General features: G+C 52.3%; 2 protein-coding genes across 3 annotated transcripts; one reads left to right on the plus strand and one right to left on the minus strand.

The window, feature by feature from the left end:
- Positions 1-37: 37 nt before the first annotated feature.
- On the plus strand, positions 38-15,754 carry GYS1 (glycogen synthase 1). 2 transcript variants are annotated; one of them, XM_036274263.1, is made up of 16 exons: positions 38-312; positions 1,819-2,000; positions 4,946-5,137; positions 6,017-6,202; positions 6,443-6,587; positions 7,334-7,451; positions 7,718-7,838; positions 8,854-8,960; positions 10,140-10,199; positions 10,289-10,367; positions 11,943-12,056; positions 12,327-12,453; positions 13,854-13,949; positions 14,064-14,227; positions 15,160-15,240; positions 15,404-15,754. In XM_036274263.1, the coding sequence occupies exons 1-16, from the start codon at positions 195-197 to the stop codon at positions 15,725-15,727; spliced, it is 2,214 nt and encodes a 737-aa protein (XP_036130156.1). In that variant the 5' UTR covers positions 38-194; the 3' UTR covers positions 15,728-15,754. The 2 variants fall into 2 exon arrangements, with proteins under 2 accessions (XP_036130156.1, XP_036130157.1); XM_036274264.1 differs by having other exon boundaries at positions 279-312; positions 1,696-2,000.
- A 2,504-nt stretch (positions 15,755-18,258) lies between these two features.
- FTL (ferritin light chain) lies at positions 18,259-19,788 on the minus strand. The gene is made up of 4 exons (XM_036274266.1): positions 19,474-19,788; positions 19,171-19,317; positions 18,730-18,855; positions 18,259-18,559 (listed from the first exon to the last, which is right to left on the minus strand). The coding sequence occupies exons 1-4, from the start codon at positions 19,573-19,575 to the stop codon at positions 18,407-18,409; spliced, it is 528 nt and encodes a 175-aa protein (XP_036130159.1). The 5' UTR covers positions 19,576-19,788; the 3' UTR covers positions 18,259-18,406.
- Between the last annotated feature and the right edge of the window lie 2,719 nt (positions 19,789-22,507).

A 22,507-nucleotide genomic window follows, 5' to 3' on the forward strand; every position in this document is an offset into this window, starting at 1 on the left:
AGGGGCCCCACAGGGCTCAGTGACGCTGCGGCCGCCTCCCGCCTAGGTCCGGGGGTGCGGTCGTGCAATAGGAAGCCGAGGGCGTTGCAAGCTTTCCTTCGGGCACCAGCTACCTGGCCCCACGTCGGGTGCATTTAGCAGACACCCCCGGAGCCCCCACCCGTGGCCCCTGGAACTCCCTTCCCGCGTCCGCCATGCCTCTAAACCGCACTTTGTCCATGTCCTCCCTGCCAGGACTGGAAGATTGGGAGGATGAATTCAATCTGGAGAATACAGTGCTCTTCGAAGTGGCCTGGGAGGTGGCCAACAAAGGTGAGCAAGCCAAGCGGCGGGGCCCAGACGAATAGAGCAGTCGGGGATGGGGGCCGGGGACTCGAGTGATAGGGGGACGGGGCTACACAGCATGCCTCCTGGGTTCTGGGCAAGGAGCCTATGACTCCTGTGTCCTTGGGGAGGGGCTGGGATAGATCTCCTGCGCCCTGGAGGGGTGGAGATGAATCTCCTGACCAGTAGGCTGGAAACTCCGGTCCTGGGTCCTAGTGAAGAGAGGCTAACCTGAGAGATTCCTAGGTCCTGGAGGGAGGTTTCTGGGAGACCTGGGTCCTGAACAGGAAAAGAGATTGTGGGGGTGGGGTGGGAGGGGTTGGGGGGTGTTCTGGCACTTCTTAGTGCCAACCTGGGAAATGGCTGAGTTTCAGACCTGTGACCCTCTGGATTTGGAAGAGAGCTGACTGGAAAATAGAATGCATAAGTGGTGGTGGCAGAATGGGGGAACTGGTCACTTGAGAGTAAAGATGGAAGGGGACTGGAGGCCCTAATTCTTAGATCCTAGGGTGGCGGAGAATTGGGCTCTTGAATCCCTAGGCTTGGAAGGAGGTGAAGGCCTGAGCTATGGGTTCCTGGAAGTAGAGGAGCCTGTAACCACCGACACTTGGATACTGGAATGAGGGAAGGCTGCGAAGTCCTAAGTTGGTCAGGGGCTGGGCCCTGGGATGGGAGTGGCTGGGGCCCTAAATTTCTGTGTCTGGGGCTTTAGAGGGCCCGAGATTCTGGGTGTGGAGAAACAGGTGGGGCTGGAACCCCATGAACTAGGAAGTCTTGCTCCTCAGAAGAGAGGGAGGTGGGTTTTTTTTTTTTACTTAGCCGAATCTTGGGAGAGAAAGATACTGAGTCTTACACCAAGGGAGGGGCCTGTGAACACAGAACCATGTATCACCAGGGCCTAGGCTCCAGGAGGTAAGGAAGCTGGGGAGCCAGGTGTGGAATGGAATCCTAGCAGGGGAGGGTCCCCTCTGCCTGTGTCCCCAGTTGGGGAGAGGAAGACTGGGGGACAGGTCAGCAGAGTCCCTGGGGGCAAGGAATGACAATTCCAACTTTTCTTGGGCAACTGTGGAAAGCTGAATAGGGCCCTAGAGCCTGATTGAGAATTTAAATCCGGCTCCTGTAAGTTGAGAACTCAGGAATCTGGGTCCTGGTAATCCTTGTCATTTTCTGTCATCCTTGGGGCCCCATCCTCCAATTTCCTCAGACCCAGGACCTCAGGCCCCCTGCCCCTTCTCTCAGACTCAGAAGTCTAGCCTGAGCCCCTTCCTCCCTCAAAGCCCCAACCTCAGCCCACCTCTCTCTTAGACCCAGGAAGACTGTCCTCCAGCCCCCATCTCCTCCTCCCTCTGACTCTGATGTATGGGCTCCCAGGCCCCTCTTCCCTCTAAGCCAGAAGTCCGGGGCCCCAGCGCTTCCCATGGGCCCTCACCCTGCCCCAGGGCCCAGACCTATGAACCTCAGCTGGTGCCTGTCCTCATGGGCTTGGCCCCACAGTGGGCGGCATCTACACGGTGCTGCAGACGAAGGCGAAGGTGACAGGAGATGAGTGGGGCGACAACTACTACCTGGTGGGACCGTACACGGAGCAGGGAGTGAGGACCCAGGTGGAACTGCTCGAGCCCCCAACCCCAGCTCTGAAGAGGACGCTGGACTCCATGAACAGCAAGGGCTGCAAGGTGGGAAATGGCTCCACTGAGGGCAGGGAGGTGGGTGCCTGCAGTCAGGGGGGGAGCAGCAGATGGAGGAAGGGGTGGGGTGGGGGACACGGCCCCAGGGAGAGAGGGAGGCATGGACAGAAACACGGGATGACCTGGTACTTTCCCAGGCAGACACAGCCAATTGACCCTTAGACAGATGCAGGACCCCATGAAGTAGGTGGGTACCCCAAGCTTTAAGACATTGGTAGCCTGGCCATTGTGGCTCAGTGGTTGAGCATCCACCCATGCACCAAGAGGTTGCCAGTTTAATTTCTGGTCAGGGCACATGCCCAGGTTGTGGGCCAAATCCCCAGTGGGAGGCATGCAGGAAGCAACCAGTCGATGTTGTCTCTCATTGATGTTTCTATCTCTCTCTCCTTCTCCCTTCCCCTTCCTCTATCTCTAAAATCAATAAAGAAAAAAAAAAAAAGATATTGGAAAATAGACAGAGACAGCAGATACAAGACAGACTAAAAGATGGTTCCAAGAAGCCAATATCTTCAGACCCAGAGAGAGAGAGAAAAGCTAGATGGAAAGAAAGACAGCCACCCAGGGGAGGTGGGCTTGGAGTGAGGCAGGTAGCCAGAGGAGGTGTTCTAGAGCCTAAAGTTCAAATTTGGCTTCTTCACTTCCTGTCCACGTGACCTTGACTAACAGCATTTGCCTGATAGGATTGCAGGAGGATGAAGTAGTTAATAAAGTCTGCAGCTCAGTTCTTGGCATGAAGCTGACACTGTGGGTGAGCTATTATCGTTGTGGTTATTATTATCATCATCATCATTATTACTATAAACAGTCAAGCTTACAGAATGAGGTGGACAGGCAGACAAGGGAGAGAGATAGATGGAGAGAGACTGAGCATCCCAAAGGATGATGGTGGCTCCCCCAACACCCCAGGAACTAGAGCAATAGGGAGAGAGACAGAATCTAGATACAGAAGAGAAGAAACCTGATGTTTTAGAGAAAAAGACCTAGAAGGAGACAGGAAGATGGAATACTGTTGAAGGGAGGAGAGGTCAGGGAACAGAATTTTGGTGGGCAGAGTCAGGGATAAAAGAGAGGAGGGGAGCAGCCCAGGACTCCAGATGAGAGCGGAAGGATGAGCACAGAGGGGTGGCTGCCACCCAAGGAGAGGACTGTGAGGCAGAGGACTGAAGGGCAGACAGGTTGGGGCTTGGGAGGGAAAGCGACAGTGGTTTCTTCATTCATTCACAGCTTCTGGTTTGGGGTGGGGTCTAGAGCTCAGTCACGCCAGAGGTGTCCCCAGGGAACCCTAGAGCAGCTCAGTCGTCCCCCCATCGCAGCTGTTCCCCACGTGCTGGGGGCCTAAGAATAGCACTGCACCACCCCCCACCCCCCCCAGCAAAAGGGCAGACAACAGCTGGGAGGGGAGGGGCATCAGGGTTAGGCTCCCAAGGGTGGGAAAAACCAGGTTGGGGAGGAGGGTGACTGCTCATCAGCTGGGCAGAGCTGTGGCAGTAGGCCCAGAACCTAGGCCATGGTCTCAGAAGGAGAAGCAGACCAGAAAAATGTGGCAGGGGCACAAATGAGACAGCAGGGCTTAGAAACATGGCAGTAGGTAGAAAAGGGCAGCCCTGGGGCAGGAAAGAAAGCGGGTAGTGCCCTGGCCGGTTTGGCTCAGCGGTTAGAGTGTTGGCCTGCGGTCTTGAGAGACCCGGGTTCGGTTCCCGCTAAGGGCACGTACCTCGGTTGCAGTTTGTCCCCAGCCCTGGTTTGGTCGTGCGGGTGGCAGCCACTCGATGTGTTCCTTTCACATCGATGTTTCTCTCTCTCTCTCTCTCCCTCCCACTCTACCTGAACAAAAAATGTCCTCGGGTGAGGATAAAAAAAAAAAAGAAAGCGGGTAGCATTAGAAATGTGCTGCAGAGGACAGAGGCAGCAGGAGCCCTGGCCAGTGTTGCTCAGTGGTTAGCATTGGCCCGATCACTGGAGGGTCTCGGCTTAGATTCCTGGTCAAGGGCTTGTACCCTAGATTGCAGGCTCTATCCCCAACCCCAGTTGGGGCTCATGCAGGAGGCAACCGATTGATGTGTCTCTCTCACATCGATGTTTCTCTCTCCCTCCCTTGTCACCTCTCTGAAAATCATGGCGAAAATATCCTCGGGTGAGGATTAACAAGAAATAAAAATACAAGAGGCAGCAGGTGACAAGTAGATGGTGAAAGGTTCCAAAACAAGGCAGCGGGTGGAAGAACTGTGGCGGAGAGAACAGTAAGAGAAGCATCCAGTGGGAGGAGTTAGCAGCAGAAAGAAAAGATCGATCGTGGCAGAAAGCACCAGGATGATTGAGGAGAGAAATGAGATAGCAAACAAAAACAAGACAGCAGGTCAGAATGATGATTTGCAGGGCACCTAAACGAGACAGCGGGGCACGGACATGACTGCGAAATGTGTGGTCAGAGATAGAGAAGAGGCAGCGGTTGGGAGAGAGCAGCAGTTACAGAAGCTAAGCAAGGGACAGGAAAAAATGTTGCAACAGAGATGGGAAAAGATTGTGGTTGGCCCCGGCTAATGTGGCTCGGTTGGTTGGAGCGTCATCCCGTGCACAGAAAGGTCGTGAGTTTGATTCCCAGTCGGGGCACATGCCTAGCTTTCAGGTTCTGTCCCATACAGGGCGCAAATGGGAGGCAACCTATCCATGTCTCTGTCCCTGCCTCCCTCTCTCCCTCTCCCTTTCTGCCTTGCGAAAAGATTAAAAACAAACAAAAACAAGAAGATTGTGTTGGGAATAAGGAACAGCAAATAGAGATATAGGGCAGCGGGTGAGAAATTAGCAGCAGATGCAGACACAGGGTGCAAGGACTGAGGCAGTGAGCCCAGACATCTGCTTGCTGGTGGGAGAAGCGCAGACGCGGCGCCCAGAGACGGTGGTTAAAGCCCTAAGCCTCCCTGTGGGTCTCCCAGGTGTATTTCGGACGCTGGCTGATCGAAGGGGGCCCCCTGGTGGTACTCCTGGATATAGGCGCCTCAGCCTGGGCCCTGGAGCGCTGGAAGGGGGAGCTCTGGGACACCTGCAACATCGGGGTGCCCTGGTACGACCGCGAAGCCAACGACGCTGTCCTTTTTGGCTTCCTCACCACTTGGTTCCTGGGTGAGGTACGCCCCACTGCTGGTCCCAACTACAATGGCCATCAGCCCCTGGCCAGAGGGGTGTGGTGGGGGAAGGGGGGCAGAGGGGAACAGGTTTCTTCCAGGGCATTCTGGGAATTGTAGGTCCTCTAATCCAGGGGTTAGCTCTTATCTTCGGGAACATGAACGTACAAGGACCCAGACTCTTTTTTAGCTCAGAGACCCAAACTCCCAGCCTCAGCTTTATTCGCTGTAACCTTCCAAGTTTAGGAATTCTGAGCCATTAGCTCCTGGGGAGATTGGCCTGGCTGGAGAGCTCACCCAGGGAATTCTGGGAGTTGTAGTTTTCTAGTCTAATAGTGGTTGGACTTGGCTCTCAGGTGGGGCCCTGGATGTTTGGGAGACGCCAGCCTATCTGAAAACCAGGAAACTTGGTTTTAGATTTTGCCCTTTTAGATTTTAAAAGGCTCACAAAACTTTATTTCCCATGCCCTGGGATGAACAATTTCTAGACCGGCTGCTTCTAGGGCATTCTGGGAGTTGTAGTCCATTAACCAATATTGTGCACAGTTCTACTCATGATTAAGATAAAGGGTCTCCGGGAATTATGTCTGGGACTTGCGGACACTAAAACTTCAGTCTTTCCAATTCAGCCTTGCTGGGACTTAGAAGATTGACCATAATAACCCCAACTCTCATCATCCTCCAGGGATGAGGTCAGCTGGTCTGGTTGCCTCACACATTTATAGTTTGTTGTCTTCTGGGGATTGCGGTGGGCCACCGTTTGCTCTGTGTAATGGTTGTAATAGATCTACCTCTCCCCTGCTTCCTCATCCACATTGGGGATTGCTAATTGTCTTCACAACACACTAGAGACACAGTGGCCCTATCCCTGTTGCCCCACAGTTCCTGGCCCAGAGTGAGGAGAAGCCACACGTGGTTGCGCACTTCCACGAATGGTTGGCCGGCGTGGGGCTCTGCCTGTGCCGTGCCCGGCGGCTGCCTGTGGCCACGATCTTCACCACGCACGCCACGCTGCTGGGGCGATACCTGTGTGCAGGTGCCGTGGACTTCTACAACAACCTGGAGAACGTAAGCTGGGAGTGTGGCGATGTGGGGGCTGCCAGGATGTCAGGGCAGCCCAAAGCTGTCTGCAAAGCCCTAGGGGATGAAGCTCCCTCTTCACGACCCAGGAGTCCGAAGTCCCCAGTGCCCTCCTCCCTCAGACCCAGGAATCCAGTCTCTAGCCTCCCCAGGACCCTAGAGTCTGGGCCTCCAGGCTTCTACCCAATTTTAACTTGACTGCCCTTTCTCCCCCCCCCCCCCCCCAAGTTCAATGTGGACAAGGAGGCAGGTGAGAGGCAAATCTATCACCGCTACTGCATGGAGCGGGCAGCAGCCCACTGCGCTCATGTCTTCACTACTGTGTCCCAGATCACTGCCATTGAGGCTCAGCACCTACTCAAGAGGAAACCAGGTAGGTGATAGGCTGGGGTCCCTAGACATGAATGAGGTAGTTGGTTATCTATGCCAAGGCCCATATAAATTTTTTTTACTCTAAAGAGCAGAGAACTACAACTCCCAGAAGGCCCTAGGCTGGTCACCTGAGTATGAGGTGACCTGTATATCCTAGAGGCTAATTGGTTTTCTGAAAGGGGATGGAGGTTCATTGGATTCTGTTTTTGAGAAAAGCTGTACTATTTTCCCCAGACTATAGAATCAGTTCTCAATGGATGTAAGGTGAGAAATACAGCTTCCAGAAGGCCTTCGGCTGATCAGCTCCTTACCAGAATTTCGTCCCAGGAGCTGATGAGGGTTGTAGTTTTCCAATGATGTGCTTTAATTTTGGTGAGGGTAGGAAATAGTTGGGACCCTAAAAGAGGCTTGGTTGTAGAGAGTATATTCTGGGAGAAGCAGGATGAGATGTTCAATCATTTCCAGCTCAGAGTAGTATAGGGCAAACAAAAGAACTACAACTTTCACAAGTCCCAATGTAGATTAGTTCCCAGTTTGGTTAGCCATTTGCAGGGGCTGATGGGAGTTGTAGTTATTGGGCAAGAAGGCATCTGAGTGGCAAGGCAGCTGGGTCACCGAGGGAACTCACAAAAGAGCTACTGAAATAAAGAAATTGTGAAAGGAAAGGGGTCTTTCCTTCTATTATTCATTCAACCACATTGATCTGAATGACGAAATGAAACTTGGGACCTTCTCTCTCATTCCCAGATATCGTGACGCCCAATGGACTGAATGTGAAGAAGTTCTCTGCCATGCATGAGTTCCAGAACCTCCATGCTCAGAGCAAGGCCCGAATCCAGGAGTTTGTGCGGGGCCATTTTTATGGGTATGTGGGCCAGACACTTAGGTCTCGAGAGAGGAGGGATTGGGAGCTCAGCCTCTTGAGTTCCTGAGTGCCAGAACAGTGGCTGAGTATTGAAGGGTCTTAGATCCCATTTAATGAGAAAAGAACCACAAATCTCAGGAGTCTCCATGATGCCTCCATACCATCTTTGATGTTCTTTGCCCCTGCAGCTGCTAGGGTTTGTAATTTTGAGGCCAGGACTGGAGGGGTGAGGATCTCAGTTTCACCCTGCCTTTTGGCTTCTGTAGGCACCTGGACTTCAACTTGGACAAGACTTTGTACTTCTTTATTGCCGGCCGCTACGAGTTCTCCAACAAGGGGGCCGACGTCTTCCTAGAGGCCTTGGCCCGGCTCAACTATCTGCTCAGAGTAAGTCCTGGGCTGCAAGGGGACAGAGGGAGGACAAGAAAATTAGTACATGCTGGCCAGAACAGAGACCCAGGGCAGTGGTAGTAGGGAATTCCCTGTGTCAAGGGGGAGTATAGAGACCCAGAAAGAAGATGTAGTCCCAGTGGGGATGGTAACTGTCCTAGAATTCTTTTTTTTTCCCTTTCCTTTATTGATTTTAGAGCAAGAGAAAGGGAGAGAGATACAGAAACTTCGATGAGAGAGAACATCGATTGGCCGCCTCCTGCATGCCCCCCACTGGGGATCAGGCCCATAACTTGGGCATGTGCCCTGACTGGGAATCAAACTGGTAACTTCTTGGTACATGGGTTGACACTCAACCACTGAGCCACACTGGCTGGGCTGTCCTATAATTCTTCTTTTTTTATTTTTTATTTTATTTATTTATTTTTTTATCCTCACCCGAGGACATTTTTCCATTTTTTGTTCAGGTAGAGCGGGGTGGGGGGTTGGGGGGGGAGGAACAGAGAGAGAGAGAGAAACATCGATGTGAAAGGGACACATCGAGTGGCTGCCACCCGCACAACCGACCAGGGCCGGGGACAAACTGCAACCGAGGTACGTGCCCTTAGCGGGAACCGAACCCGGGTCTCTCAGGACCGCAGGCCGACGCTTTAACCGCTGAGCCAAACTGGCCAGGGCTCTTCTTTTTTTAAAGTATGTTTTTATTGATTTCAGAGAGAAGGAGGCAGAGGGAGAGAGAGATAGTAACATCCTTGAGAAAGAAACATTGATCGGCTGCCTCCCGCGCACCCCCTACTGGGGATTGAGTCTGAAACCCGGGCATGTGCCCTGACGGGAATCCAGTCCTGGCGCATGGGACGATGCCCAACCAACTGAGCCACACCAGAGGGGCCTATAGTTCTTCTCAACAAGAAGGGGCATAGCAGGGTCCTAGTTATCTTGGTGGGTAGAAAAGGGTAGGTGACCTCAGCCTCTCCTGTCATCCTGACCTCCCCCCTTTCCTCGGTCCCAGGTCAACAGCAGTGAGCAGACGGTGGTTGCCTTCTTCATCATGCCAGCTCGGACCAACAATTTCAATGTGGAAACCCTCAAAGGCCAAGCCGTGCGCAAGCAGCTTTGGTCAGCAGCCCTTGGCTCAGGATCCCAGCTGTGTGCTTGGGGTCCAGTGTTTCTCCTGGAATCGCAGTTTTGTCATCTGTAACATGATCAACCTGCCCCACCGACTTTCCTAGTGAAGTCACTTGCTTAAGACACCTCCACTCAGGGGCAGTTAGAAGTCACAGGCGGGACAAGTGTGACATTATGACCAGGGCTCTGTAATAGTCCAGTGAGGTCTCACTCATGCCACTGACCCTTGCTGGCTTTCTGACTTTAGACAAACCACTACCCCTCTCTGAGCCTCAGTTTCCTCATTTGTAAAGCCCAGTCATTAGCCATCACATGTTCATTGAGCACCTACTGTGTGCCTGGCACTGTTCCAGGCTCTGGGAACACAGCTGTGAACAAAAAAGATAAAAAGCCCTGCCTTCACTGAGCTCATTTTCTAGAAAATTCAATAGAAAGTATTCTGGAAAAAAAAAAAAAGCACAGGAATATGAGACAGGTTTGTCAGGACAGGCCACACTGAGGATGTGCCATTATGTAGAGCTCAATAGAGGAAATGAGGGAGGAAACCCCGTGTGTATCTGGGGAGCAGCAGAGGAAAGAGCAAGTGCAAAGGCCCTGAGGTATGTATGAGAAACAGTGAGGAGACCAGTGGGGCTGGACTAGAGTGCCCTAGGCCAAAAGCATAGAAATGAGGCCAGAACTATGGGAAGATTATGAGCAGAGGGGTGTCAATGGGGCTGTAGGGTGGCACTATGTGCTGGTTTTGTTTGTATACCTAAAATTTTCTTCTCTCAACATAACTTCCCCTTTTTATAAAATGGGGCTTGCATGGACTGCCAAAACTAGTACAGGTTCTAATAATAGCTGACATTTCTGGAAGGCTCAATGTGTGCTGGGCACTGGGCACTTTTTGTCATGACCTCATCAAGTCCTCACTGCAAACTTCTGAGGTTGATTCTATTTTTATCTCCAGCTGACTGGTAAGTCAGTGAAATCAGAGAGGGAAGACCACCTATCTCTGGCCACACCGCTGCACAAGGGATCCGAGCCTTCCAGGGCCTGATCCCTGGGTCCCCAACCTCCAACCCAAAGTCCCCAGGGTTTCTCTGCCCAGTCCTCAGGTTCCCGGCTGCCCCAGAAGCCTAACAATAAATGGCTGGTGTATATGTTATGTTGTTCTGTTCTTTCCAGGGATACGGCCAACACAGTGAAGGAGAAGTTTGGAAGGAAGCTTTATGAATCCTTGTTGGTGTGAGTGCCCCACCCTCAGCCCTGCATGGGTCTGGGTCCTAACCCCTCTTTCACCCCTTCTCAGATGCATACCCCTGCTCTCCCTGCAGGGGGAGCCTTCCGGACATGAACAAGATGCTGGACAAGGAGGACTTCACTATGATGAAGAGAGCCATCTTTGCCACGCAGGTACGGTTTGCATCCCTGAGCAGAAGAATGGCAGTTCCCAACAGCCCCGGAGGCAGCTTGCCATGTTACTCTGACCCCAGAGATTGCTGGGAGTTCTGCTTTATTGGGCATTACCAGGGAATCAGTTCTGAGGTTCACAAAAGGGTGTGAGCTGAGTGATGGAACTTCAGTTCCCAGAAGCCAGTAAGGCAGCCTGCTTTCTCTTGGCTTATTCTACCACAGAGGCTGCTGGGAGTTGTAGTTTCTTTGCATCCCCATGATCAGTGGACAGTAGGGGAAAGGGAACATAAATAAAGACAGCCACAGAAGGAGGCCTGCACTTCCAGCTGTCCTGAAGCCTTGCTGCATACCAGCTTCACCTCTGCCCCCATAGACTGCTAGGAGTGGTAGTTTTTTTTGGCTTCTTTAGGGCTAGTCAGGAGGTTTGCTAAAATTCTTATCATTCCCTGAAGAACATTGAAAACTCAGTAGCTGCTGTTTCAGAAAATTGTCAGACACCAAATGTCCAGCAACCCTTGGGTCTTTCTGTTGCCCCAGAGACTTCTGGGAGTTAAAGTTCTTTTATTCTCTGGAGTCAAGGGTCTTTGGTCAGTGTTGGTGAATCATTTCCTGGGGAATGGAAACCTAGACAAACAAGGTATACATTGTTTTTGGTCAAATAATTGCCAATAGTCCCTAAGGCAGTCTGCCTTACTGAACATGTTTCTTCCATGGGGCTGCTGGGAGTTGTAGTTTCTTGCTTTGCTGGAATCACTAGACTGAAGGTGTATAGAACTCTTTTTGTGTGTGTGTGTGTGTGTGTGTGTATAGAACTCTTAATGAGAAAAATGATGGCCCAGCTAGTGTGGCTCAGTGTTTGAGTGTTGACCCATACACTAAGAGGTCACTGGTTCGATTCCTGGTAAGGGCACATGCCCAGGTTATGGGCCAAATCCCCAGTGGGATTGGAGGAGGCAGGAGGCAGCCAATTAATGTTCTCTATCTCTCTCTCCCTCTCCCTTCCTTTCTAAAAAAAAAAAAAAAAAATCAACAAAGAGAGAAATAATAGAATACTTACAAAAAGCCGAACATCTCAGCAGCCCTTCCCCCTGGGACTTTTGTCACACTAGCTCTATCCTCCAAGGTGAGTTGAAGGAAGAATTCAGTGAGAATACCCATTTGGGGAATTGTGGTTTCTTTGGGCCTCTGTTGGGGGTGGAAGTGGAGGGAATTATAGAATGGAGAGTAAAGAGAACTTAGAGAGAAAGAAATCTAGGATTTTCATAAGAAAACTGCAACTTCCAGCCCTCACCCTCCCAATACACTGGAGAAGTTTCTTTGACTCTATTTGATGATAGAGCCAAGAATATAGGACAAAATAGCTATAACTCCCTGTTGTCTGTGGGGCTTGTTACTGCTGGCTCTACCCCAAAGGCAGCTGGGAATTGTAGTTTATTTTTAGCTTGTGGTGGTCTATAACTCCTGGTAATCTCTTGGGCTTGTTGCCCCACAGCCTGGTGGGAATTATAGTCTCCTTGGATTCCCAAGTTCAGCATGTCCCTTCCCTGACCCCCACCCCCCTTGTGGCCCCTACAGCGGCAGTCTTTCCCTCCCGTGTGCACCCACAATATGCTGGATGACTCCTCAGACCCTATCCTGACCACCATCCGCCGAATTGGCCTCTTCAATAGCAGTGCTGACAGGGTCAAGGTGAGGGCACTGGGCAGAGTGGGTTGGGCATGGCAGGAGGGTGGGGGGAGTCTGGGCCTCGCATTCTCCATCTTACCTAATTTATCAAAGGATTGCTATGTCTGAACAGAACCTTAGCTTTGTAGGCAGGCAGACTTGGATTTAAATCTTTGTCCTGCCACTGATCTGTGTGACTTAAGACAAGTTTTTCACCCTCTCTGAGCCACTCCGGGATGCCAGGCAGTAGCTAAATAGGGTGTCTCGGGCTGAGCCTTTCTTTTTCACTGCCAGATTATTTTCCACCCGGAGTTCCTCTCCTCCACGAGTCCCCTGCTGCCTGTGGACTATGAGGAGTTTGTCCGTGGCTGCCACCTTGGGGTCTTTCCCTCCTACTATGAGCCTTGGGGCTACACACCAGGTGAGTGTGGCAGGACATTGGGTTCTGTCAGATCAGGTATGATCCTGGGACAAGACAGTTGCCCTCTCTGAGCCCCAAGCCCTGTTGCAAAACAGGGGCAGTGTCAACAGTCTGTTCCGCTACAGCGTGTGCCTCTGTGATACAGTAGCTCATGTGATGTGTAACTGGAGGACTCATGTCACAGTTCACATGTGATTTCCCCCAGTTTGCTGACGTTTGTCCCTCCCTGCAAATAACAACAGCTTAATGCACAGTTCACTAACACAAATGCATGTGACAAAGTCTCCCTGAGCTGTCCCCAGGACCCATCAGCTCCACCTTCCACCTCTTGGCTCCTTTAGGGCACAGGCTCCAAGTTGAAACAGCTTATTTGCAATTCTCCCTCATTTTGGGCCATTTTGCTGTGGTCTTCCCAAGCTCAACCCTTCTCATACTCTTTTCAGACTACTTTCATGTTTTTAAGGCTAAATAAATACCATATTTGCTATAGTAAGTAAATTAGTACAATTTATGAGTAATTTAACAAGTCTTTTTTTTTTTTTTAATTTTTTTATCCTCACCGGAGGACATTTTTCCATTTTTTGTTCAGATAGAGTGGGAGGGAGAGAGAGGAAGAGAGAGAGAAACATCGATGTGAAAGAGACACATCAAGTGGCTGCCACCCGCACGACCAACCAGGGCTGGGGACAAACTGCAACCGAGGTACATGCCCTTAGCGGGAACCCGAACCCGGGTCTCTCTGTACAGCAGGTCGACACTCCAACCGCTGAGCCAAACCGGCCAGGGCTAACAAGTCTTTTAAGCTTGCATGATAATTAGGTTAAAATGGTACATAGGTTTTGTCAGGTTGGCCCCTACCCTATATTTCCCATAAGTCCTGTTATATTTAGTGTCTGCTTTTGTAGCCTAACAGAAGTTTTTAGAGACATTATATAAGAATTATAATAAACTCGAACCATTTCTCAGCACTGTTTAAGGTAGTAAACAAAGCATAGTAAGTGCACAGCAATAGTAATAATGATGGGCCTTTTTTTACCTCCTGTCTAAACAGACTCTGAAGCTATAATAACCAAAACAGTATGGGCTGCCACAAGAAAGTATCTTATAGGTTGTGAGGGTAAAGTAGAATGGCAGACAATGACTCAGAACTCAATAAATTAACAACCTTACCGCTCAGCTATAGACTTCCTTATTCTGAGGCCTTGAGGCAAGTGAATTTCTTTTTCTGAGCCTCTCAGCTTCTCCTCTAAGAAATAGGGACTTGAATAGTGTAAGGTACAGCCTGGGTTTTCCAGCTCCGGACTTGTTCAGTATAGTGCCCAGCACTTGAGGCTTTTATTGAGATTTAAGTTGGGTAAGAGGTGAAAGCTAAGTGCCGTCTTTCTCACGCCTTCCTGCAGCTGAGTGCACGGTTATGGGCATCCCCAGTATTTCCACCAACCTCTCGGGCTTCGGCTGCTTCATGGAGGAACACATCGCAGATCCCTCAGCATATGGTCAGCAGGTCTTGGATCCTGGGGAGGAGGGGTCTGGGTGTCGCAGAGACCCGGGGAGAAGGAAGAACCTTTTTCCCCAATCTGTTTTCTGAGTCCCAGTCCTGGCCCCCACAGGTATCTACATTCTGGACCGGCGGTTCCGCAGCCTGGACGATTCCTGCTCGCAGCTCACCTCCTTCCTCTACAGCTTCTGCCAGCAGAGCCGGCGTCAGCGCATCATCCAGCGGAACCGCACCGAGCGCCTCTCCGATCTTCTGGACTGGAAATACTTAGGCCGGGTATAAACTCCCTTTCCAATGCTGGGCTGGTTAATTAGCCGCTTCTAATTCTGGGTCTCTGATTCGGTCTCAAAGGCCAGTGCAGGGGCAGCTGGTCTCCTCCTACTTATAAAGGTTGCTGTCCCTTTAAGAAATTAATCAACTTTTGCAGGAAGACCCCATTGGCCCAAAGTTCTCCTATTTGCATAATGGTGCGGTCAAAGAAACCTGACTCCCAGACTGTCCATTCACAGCTCTGCTATCTACATAAGGGGTGGAGCCAGAAAAATAAGTAATTGGCTTAAGCCCGCAATTTTCTACCTTTTTCATCTCATAGCACACTTAAACTAATTACTAAAATTATGTGGCACATCAAAAAAATACTTTTGCCCGTCTGACCCCCCCCAAAAGTATAATTTTTTGTTGTTGTTAATCTTTACCGGAGGATATTTTTCCAAGGATTTTTAGATAGAGTGGAAGGAGAGAGGGAAAAGGAAAGAGACAGAGAGAAACATCGATACGTCTATCCAGAGGTTGCCTCCCCCACCTACTCTGACTAGGGCCCAGGATTGAACCTGCAGTCCAGGCCCATGCCCTTGACCAGGAATCAAACCTACGACTCCTCAGGCCGATGCTCTAACAGCTGAGCCAAATCTGCCAGGGCAAGGGGTATAATTTTAATTCATTACAACAGATGGCTGCTGTTGTGTTGGCTGTTATTTTCTTTTATTTGACAGTCGAAGGGAAAAGAGGCCAGAGCCCCCTGACTAAACAGCCAGATGTTGCATGTTTTAAAAATTCTGGTAGCACATGGGTTGAAAATCGTTGGCTTAGGCCCTAAGCCCCAGAGGACTAGTGCTCATTGCCATAGAAGGTGTGGCCAGGGTTCACTCCCCTCCACTTCTGCCAGGAGCCCCCACCCCTCATGCCCTCATCCCTTCTCTTTCCCCAAGTACTATATGTCTGCGCGCCACATGGCACTGGCCAAGGCCTTTCCAGAACACTTCACCTACGAGCCGCATGAGACTGACACGGTGAGTTGGCCCAGTGTCCCCCTTGTGGGCCAGGAGCTAGAGGGCTGGGCTGCGGGTGGAGGGTGCCCTCCTGGAGTCAGAAGGCCTAGGGGGCGATGGATGCCTGGGCTAGACCAGGGGCCTCTGTTCACTTGGCATTTTGTGCTCACATCCGGGCACACAGACCCAGGGCTACCGCTACCCACGGCCGGCCTCGGTGCCGCCGTCACCCTCGCTGTCTCGACACTCGAGCCCGCACCTGAGTGAGGACGAGGAGGAGGATCCCCAGGACCATACGCCTAATGAAGAAGGCGAGCGTTACGACGAGGAAAAGGAGGCCGCCAAGGACCGGCGCAACATCCGTGCCCCCGAGTGGCCGCGCCGCGCCTCCTACACCTCTTCGGGCGGGAGCAAGCGCAGCTCCCTGGACACAGCGCCCTCTAGCTCGGTCAGCACCCCCAGCGAGCCCCTCAGCCCCGCCAGCTCCCTGGGCGAAGAGCGCAACTAAGACCCCGCCCTACACTCCCCGCCCGCCCCGCTGCCCCCCTCATCCAGAGGATAGATGCAGACGGGCGCTGTTCCTACACCCCACTCGAGATCCCAGCGTCTGTGGGGTCCACAGCCCGGCACCCTCCGCCATACACTCCAGTCCCTCCAGCTCTGCTCTTGGAATCCCCAACACTCCAGAATCCACAACGCCGTGCCTTTCTTGGGTTCCAGAATGCACAATCTGTGCCCTTGAGTCTCCTAGGCCTGGCCTGAGTCACAGAGACCAGGAAGCTGCCATTACCCTGTCCTGGTGCCAGAGATTTAAGGAAACCTGGCCTGTTGCCTTCCAGGCCGGGGCTCCTAGAACCCTTTGTGGCTTGCAAATTCTACAGCATACTGAGCACACGCTGCTCAGGCCTGGCCCGGGGACCACTAATGCTGGAAACCAGTGTCCCAGCTAATGGGACAATCAAAGAAGAGCTGGAGCACTGTCAAGGACTTGAGTTAACTGAATGCAGAAGGTCCTCCATTTCAACTCCACAACTCTGGCTCCAGGACAGGGCACTTGTGTGTTTACTCTGTTCTGGCCCTCCCTGTGGTCTCCGGTTTTGCCTGGAGGGTCCCTCCACCCCTAGGCCCCTCTTCCTCTACACTTTAACCAAGCAAAGGGGAGCAGAACCACTTGGCTTCTCATTGCTACTGGAGAAGATGCAGTCTTGGTCTAGATGCCTTTCTGGCCTTTTCTGGACCAGAAACTACTCCTTCCCTGAGTCTGAGTTCTCCCCAATATCTCAAGACTTTTTCTGTGCCCTCCAGGGAGTCCTCCAGCTGAGGACAGAACTGGCTGTCTTGAAACCCCCAACTGCCAGGCCCACCATGAAACCACTGGGTTCTAGTTCCTGGCTGCTGAATCTAGAACCTTACCACTATGCTGCATCCTGGTCTAGAAACTGAGCCCACTGGGTTCTAGAACTTCCATTTTTACCTCGAGGCTCTTCTATCCCCAAGCTGTGCTGTCCCCAGCTTTGGCGTAAGGGAGGTGCCCCTCACGTGTGCTGTGCTGTGTCTGATGCACTTGATTTGCCATTGGGAGTGGGGGCAGAAGGGGTATGATTGAAGTGTGTGTGGAGGTGAAAAATACATCTATATTTAAGATTCCAGGTCTGGTCCAACGTGAGGGTTTGGTAGGCCTCTCACCTGGCTCTTCCCTCTTCTTGGCCTTCACCCTTTTTCTCCTACCTCTATTTCTCCCCCTGAACACCCCATGATTCCTTGTCTCATTCTGCTCTCATGGAGAGACTTGAATTGCTACTCTGGGTTCCAGTGTTCTTTCAAAGGAAGGCACCTCTGTCTTGTTTAGTTGGGACCTAACTTGCAAATAGAAAAAACTTGGACAGAAAGGGGCTTTGTCACTGATAACAGATCCAAAGGGAAATCACAAGTCTGTGGTTCTTTAAATTCCTCAGCACTAGCAATAAGCAAGTGCTCAGTAGCCACAGGTAGCCACGTGTGGCTCAGGGCTGTCCTTTTGGACGGTGCAGATAGAGCATTTTCATCATTGTAAAAAGTTCTAATGGATAGTGCTAGCTCAGAGCATGTTTCCAGGGCTCTGTGGCCTTTGGTCTTTGACCATGTCGTCCCCTGGAGAACTCTGTTTTCAGGAAAAATATTTTTCCTTTCAGTTGTCTTTACTAGGTTATAGGTGCATCTCTGAACCAATTGCTTTTCAGGGGAGTAAAAAGCTCCGATGGTTGGATTTAGATGTGTGATCATCCTTCCTGTTAGCCACTGTGTTTGTGACAGACACATAAGCCCCTCCCACATCAGAATTGCCAGTCATCATCAAAGTGGGGTGGCACGAGGAGTATGGTGCTGGGTAGACAAAAGAACAGGTTTCCAGCAGTCACTTCCTCTTAGATTCAGGAAAGGGTAGAGGGTCAGTGTTTACATCATTATGTAACTGGAACCCATCTTCAAGCATCTTCAGTTCCCATCTGGATGACTTAGCCTGTTTCACTTCCCAGTTTCTGTGGCCCCAATCTCTGGCTCAGCATCTTGTGCATATCACATGCTCCCAGCCCTTTGGACTCATCTTTCTCTTGGAGAAGAGGTAGCAAGCAGCCTCTGGAGCAGGTCACATCTGAGGTGTGCCTTCTAGTTGCCATGGGCAATTTACATAGTAAGATCTTCAACTCACCCATGTAAATGGTTCTAGACTTCCTCGGATAGAGCCAGACTGTTTGGCACAGTACTTGGTAACACACTAAAAGGGTATGGTTACTGTCTGATATTTCTAACAGTGTCTGCTTTCAGCCACCCACCCCAGGTCTCAGTAAACCAGACCCTCCCTGGAGTCTGGGCTCCACCATCTACGTGGGGCAATTTGTCTTGCAAAGCAGAGAACCGCTACAGCAACACACCCCAGGTGAGATCACCCCTTAGAACAGGTGGGTCCAACTCCTCTTTCCCTGACAGCCCAGTAAAGTTAGCCTTATGGAAATAGATCCCACCTCAGCACACACACAAGACCACCAGCTGCTGCAAAAAGCTTTATTGTTTCCATTTGGTCCAAGGCATGGGAGAGGGCTCCAGGGTGGTAAAAGGAATGGCTAGTGGTTTCAGGGAGAGGCTCAGGCAAAAGCCAGACACCAGGGGAATGCAAAGGGGCCCCTCAAAGACCTCTGGGCTCCAAAGGCTCCTAGTCGTGCTTGAGGGTGAGCCTTTCGAAGAGATACTCGCCCAGCCCAGCCTGGGGGCCAGCCAGCCTGCGGAGGTTAGTCAGGTGGTCGCCCATCTTCTTGATGAGTTTCACCTCCTCCTCCAGGAAGTGGTTCTCCAGGAAGTCACAGAGCTGAGCGATAGAAGAAGACAAAATGCTGCCACTTGTAGATAACACAGTGTGACAGGTGGGGGAACAATTTTCAGAAGGGAATTTGCCCAAGTGAGGCCAAGGCTCAGAATATAAGCTTCATGCCAGGGAAGGTCTTACGATGGGCAGACATGGATAAAGGGGATACTTACATGAGGGTCTGTACGAGTAGAACCCAGGGCATGCAGATCCAAAAGGGCTTGGTTCAGGTTCTTCTCCAAGGCCAAAGCGGCTTCCATGGCGTCCTGAGTTTTGCCCCATTCATCATGGGAAGGCTTCTACACATAAGACAGAGACGGCTCAGAACTGGCCACATAACCCACAGAGAACTAAAAACTACCCTCTCCACCAGTTGCAGGGGTAAAGGGCCTCGTCTAAGAGCCGCTAGCATTCCAAGTCTCCTAAGACTACACGTCCCAGACCATTCTGCGGTCTCGGAACTGGCCGCGCCTGCATTTCTGACCACAACTTAAGTACCCACCGGGTCTGAAATCTCCCCCAAATCCCTGGAGGTGCCTAAAGCACTAGGCATCCAGGCGGCCCGGCGCAGGGGCTGCTGGGAGACGTAGTCCACAGGCCCTCACACTCCTTACCACCACATCCTGGAAGAGAACGCGGCCACCGCGCTGGTTTTGCAGCTTTAAGAGATGCTCAGCGCCCTCGCGCTTCTTCTCCGCCAGCTCGCGGAAGAAGTGGCTCACGCCCTCCAGGGCCACATCGTCCCGGTCGAAATAGAAGCCCTGCGGGAAGAGATGGCGGGAACGGGGTTAGCGGGACGTAGGCCAGGCGCGCAGGCTCCGCCCTCCGACTACGCAGCAGAACAAAGGGCCAGCGCGCCCGCAGGCCAGAGGTGCGCAACTGGGGGAAACGGGCCCGGGGGGGCCGGGGAGCCTTACCAGAGAGAGGTAGGTGTAGGAGGCCCGCAGATGCAGGTTGGCCAGGCGGTTGACCGCAGCCTCCACCTCGGTGGAATAGTTCTGACGGATTTGGGAGCTCATGGTGGTTCCGCAGTAAGGCGTTAAGGTCAGACAACGGTGTGGGCTGGTCTCGGAGGCTGAGGCGGTTCCGAAGTTGGTGCTTGAAGAAGAGGTTGTTGGAAGGTGGTTAGAGGCTGGAAGAGGGGGTGTCCCTGGGTCTGTTCCGTCCAAACACTGTTGAAGCAAGAGACAGATCCGGGGGACACCGAGGGCACTGCGCAAGGCGATGGCCGGGCAGCAGCTTTTATAGCGCGGGGCCCCTGGAGGTGGGGCGTTCGGTGAGAGCAATTGGCCAATCCACAGTGGTGATAGGCAGGGCCTGGAGCGCGAGTGACCAATCCAGAGCAGATCAGAATCCAGACCCCGCCTGGGAGGTGGAGAAGTCACGCGCCTGGAGCTTCAGGCAATTGTGAAATGGGGAATTGAGGGGAGGGAGAGGGGAGGGAAAGGGAGTGCAGGGGACTGGGGCTGATTTGGGGTATTGAAGGGATTATGGAGGTCTCTGGTAGGTGGAAGATTAGTGGGGACACTGGGGCCCCTGGAAAATAATAAACCTGTGGTCCTGGGAGTGTCTCAGGAAAGTAGGTTGCATTCTGGGGTTCTCTTCGAGAGCATGGACTTTTCTGGAGCCTTGGGGGTTCCTCAGAGGTGCAGAGGCCTCCAGATTACTGGGGTTGGTTTTGGGAACTGAGGGGTCCCCAGATCATTGGGAAGTTTGGAAGACAGATGGAATTTCTGGAACTTGGGACCTCTCTAGAAGATGGGTTGGAGGGGAGCCCTGGGGTTCACTCAGGGGTGGGGCTACGTTTTTGTTGTTTTGTTTTGTTCAACCTTAATGTTCACAATGGAAGTCCTTATTTTATTGGACACTTCCTGGGGAAAGTCTATAGACTCCTGAGATGATCTGCAAGATTAAAAGGGCAGTTAGTTGTTCTAGAGCCTTGGGGTTCACCCCAGGAGTGGGGGAGAAGGAGCGTTTTTGGAAGCCTAGTAGGTTGGGGCTTTTTTCAGAGGTAGGGGGTCTAGGAGAGCACTTGAGAGTGAGTCTGGGACGCTTGGAATACCTTGGGGCTGTTTCAGGGGTGCATTGTTTTTCTGGGAGTTGAGATGGGGTGGGGTGAAATGTCACATGAGCTTTGAGGCCTCTCTGAGGCTGCATTTCCTGGAGAGTGTTTTGAAGGTAGCCGCAGACGCTGGGAATTCTCTCTGGCTCTGAAGCAGTCTATCTGAAGTTGTCCCTGCCTTGCCTGACCCATGCTCCTAAGTCACAGAGAGAAACCCTGGGTTCCGGGGACCTGTGGATGGGAAGTCTGCCTTCGGCCAAAGTACGTTTTTAAACTGTGCCAGGTCCAGGCTGGTGTCTGGGAGGTGGAGCTGGCTCAAATGAGTACTCAGCCTTCAAGGAGAACCTTGTTGTGGTGGGAAAGGAAAGGAAAGGAACTTGAGGTTTAAGTGCCCTAATGGAGGCTGCAGGCAGGTTGAAGGGTCAGGGCGCTCCGCAGTGGAGCCACACCAAGCAGCCCAGACAGGGTGCCCTGTGACTAGGGAGATGCAGGGCCAGGTTGGTGTCTGGGGTCCTCCAGGGGTGTCTGGGCCAGTGGCCAGGAGAGCAGCAGTGCTGAGTCATGCTGAACTCAGCTCAGGAAGGGGCTCTGCAGAAGGGGGGGTGGGGCTACTAGCTGACCTCATCTCTCGGTAGGCGGGCTGCCCTGGGGCTGGGCCCCTGGGAACTAGGCCTGACTAGCTCTGACTCAAGTCTGGCCCCCTTCCCCAAAGTGCCACCTGGAAGCTTCTTTGTCTCCAAGTCTTACAGTCTTCTTATTCCTTTGATGTTTTCCTTGGGCTGCTGCCTGTGGCCATTTTGCTCCCTCTCTGGGTGGGTGACTCAGTCTCCCCTCACTGCTGTCTTATCTGGCTGACATCTCGGTGTCTCTGGACATAGTCCCTGGGGGAGGAGCAGTTGCTCCAGGCACACTGCCACAATGGGGTCTGAGTTACACATTCACCAGATTTCATACCTCAGCCTAAAGACCTTTAGCCTCAGGCTGGTTCACAGATAGGAGAGGAAGGGGTGAGACAAACAGGATCTGAAAGACAGACAGACATTTTGGGGTTGGGGGGAGATCCTGAGGTATAGTGGAAGACAAAAGACCCACAGAGAGGAACACAGACCCAGAGAGATGGATACAGAGGCAGAGAGGAACAAAGACAGAAAGGAGACAGAGAGACAGAGGGGGACAGATACCTGGAGGCAGAGATGTAGAAAGGGACAACAGACTGAGTGATCGCACTCTCTCTAACCTTCTCCGTTTCCTTTGTGCCTAAATCTACTAGGCCTTAAGGAGCCCATCTACCCTGGGGCCTGCTCTGCACTAGGAGGGCCCCACCCAGTTACTAGGCCAAACCCCAGAGCTCCTCCTCCTCCAGCCGCTCCCCTACCAGCCTGCCAGTCTCCAGCAGCGGCAAGGAACACAGTTTTGGGCCTGGTCTTCTCCCTTGGACCCTCTGGTCCTAGCCTCCTCTCGGCTTTCCTTCCTCCAGTAGCTTCCCCAGAGGGCTCCAGAGCCCTGCCCTGCTCCCAGAGACTTTCCAAAGGTCCCATCAGCGTGTCTCCCCTCTCCTCCCCCATGCTCCACATCAGTCAGTGTGCTACTTGCCATATGGTGGAAGCTTCCAGGCGGGGAGGCCTGTTCTGTACCCTGCCACCCTGTTTTCTGCCCCATCCTTTTTCACCCTGGGCTCTTCTGCCGTGGTCCACACCCTAAGTTGTGACAGGTGATCTCAAGTCACATCTATTCTCCTCAGGACTGCAGGGTCCTGGAGGGCAGGGTCAGGACCCAACTCATCACTAACCACAGAGGGCAACCAACACCCTCAGAAGAATATGTGTCAGCACCGGAGGCCTGGTTTCTTGCAACAGCAGGGACGGGGCCCAGTAACTCAGACTCGGAAG

Source organism: Molossus molossus, unplaced genomic scaffold, assembly GCF_014108415.1.
Source record: "Molossus molossus isolate mMolMol1 unplaced genomic scaffold, mMolMol1.p scaffold_m16_p_21, whole genome shotgun sequence".
Lineage (NCBI taxonomy): Eukaryota > Metazoa > Chordata > Mammalia > Chiroptera > Molossidae > Molossus > Molossus molossus.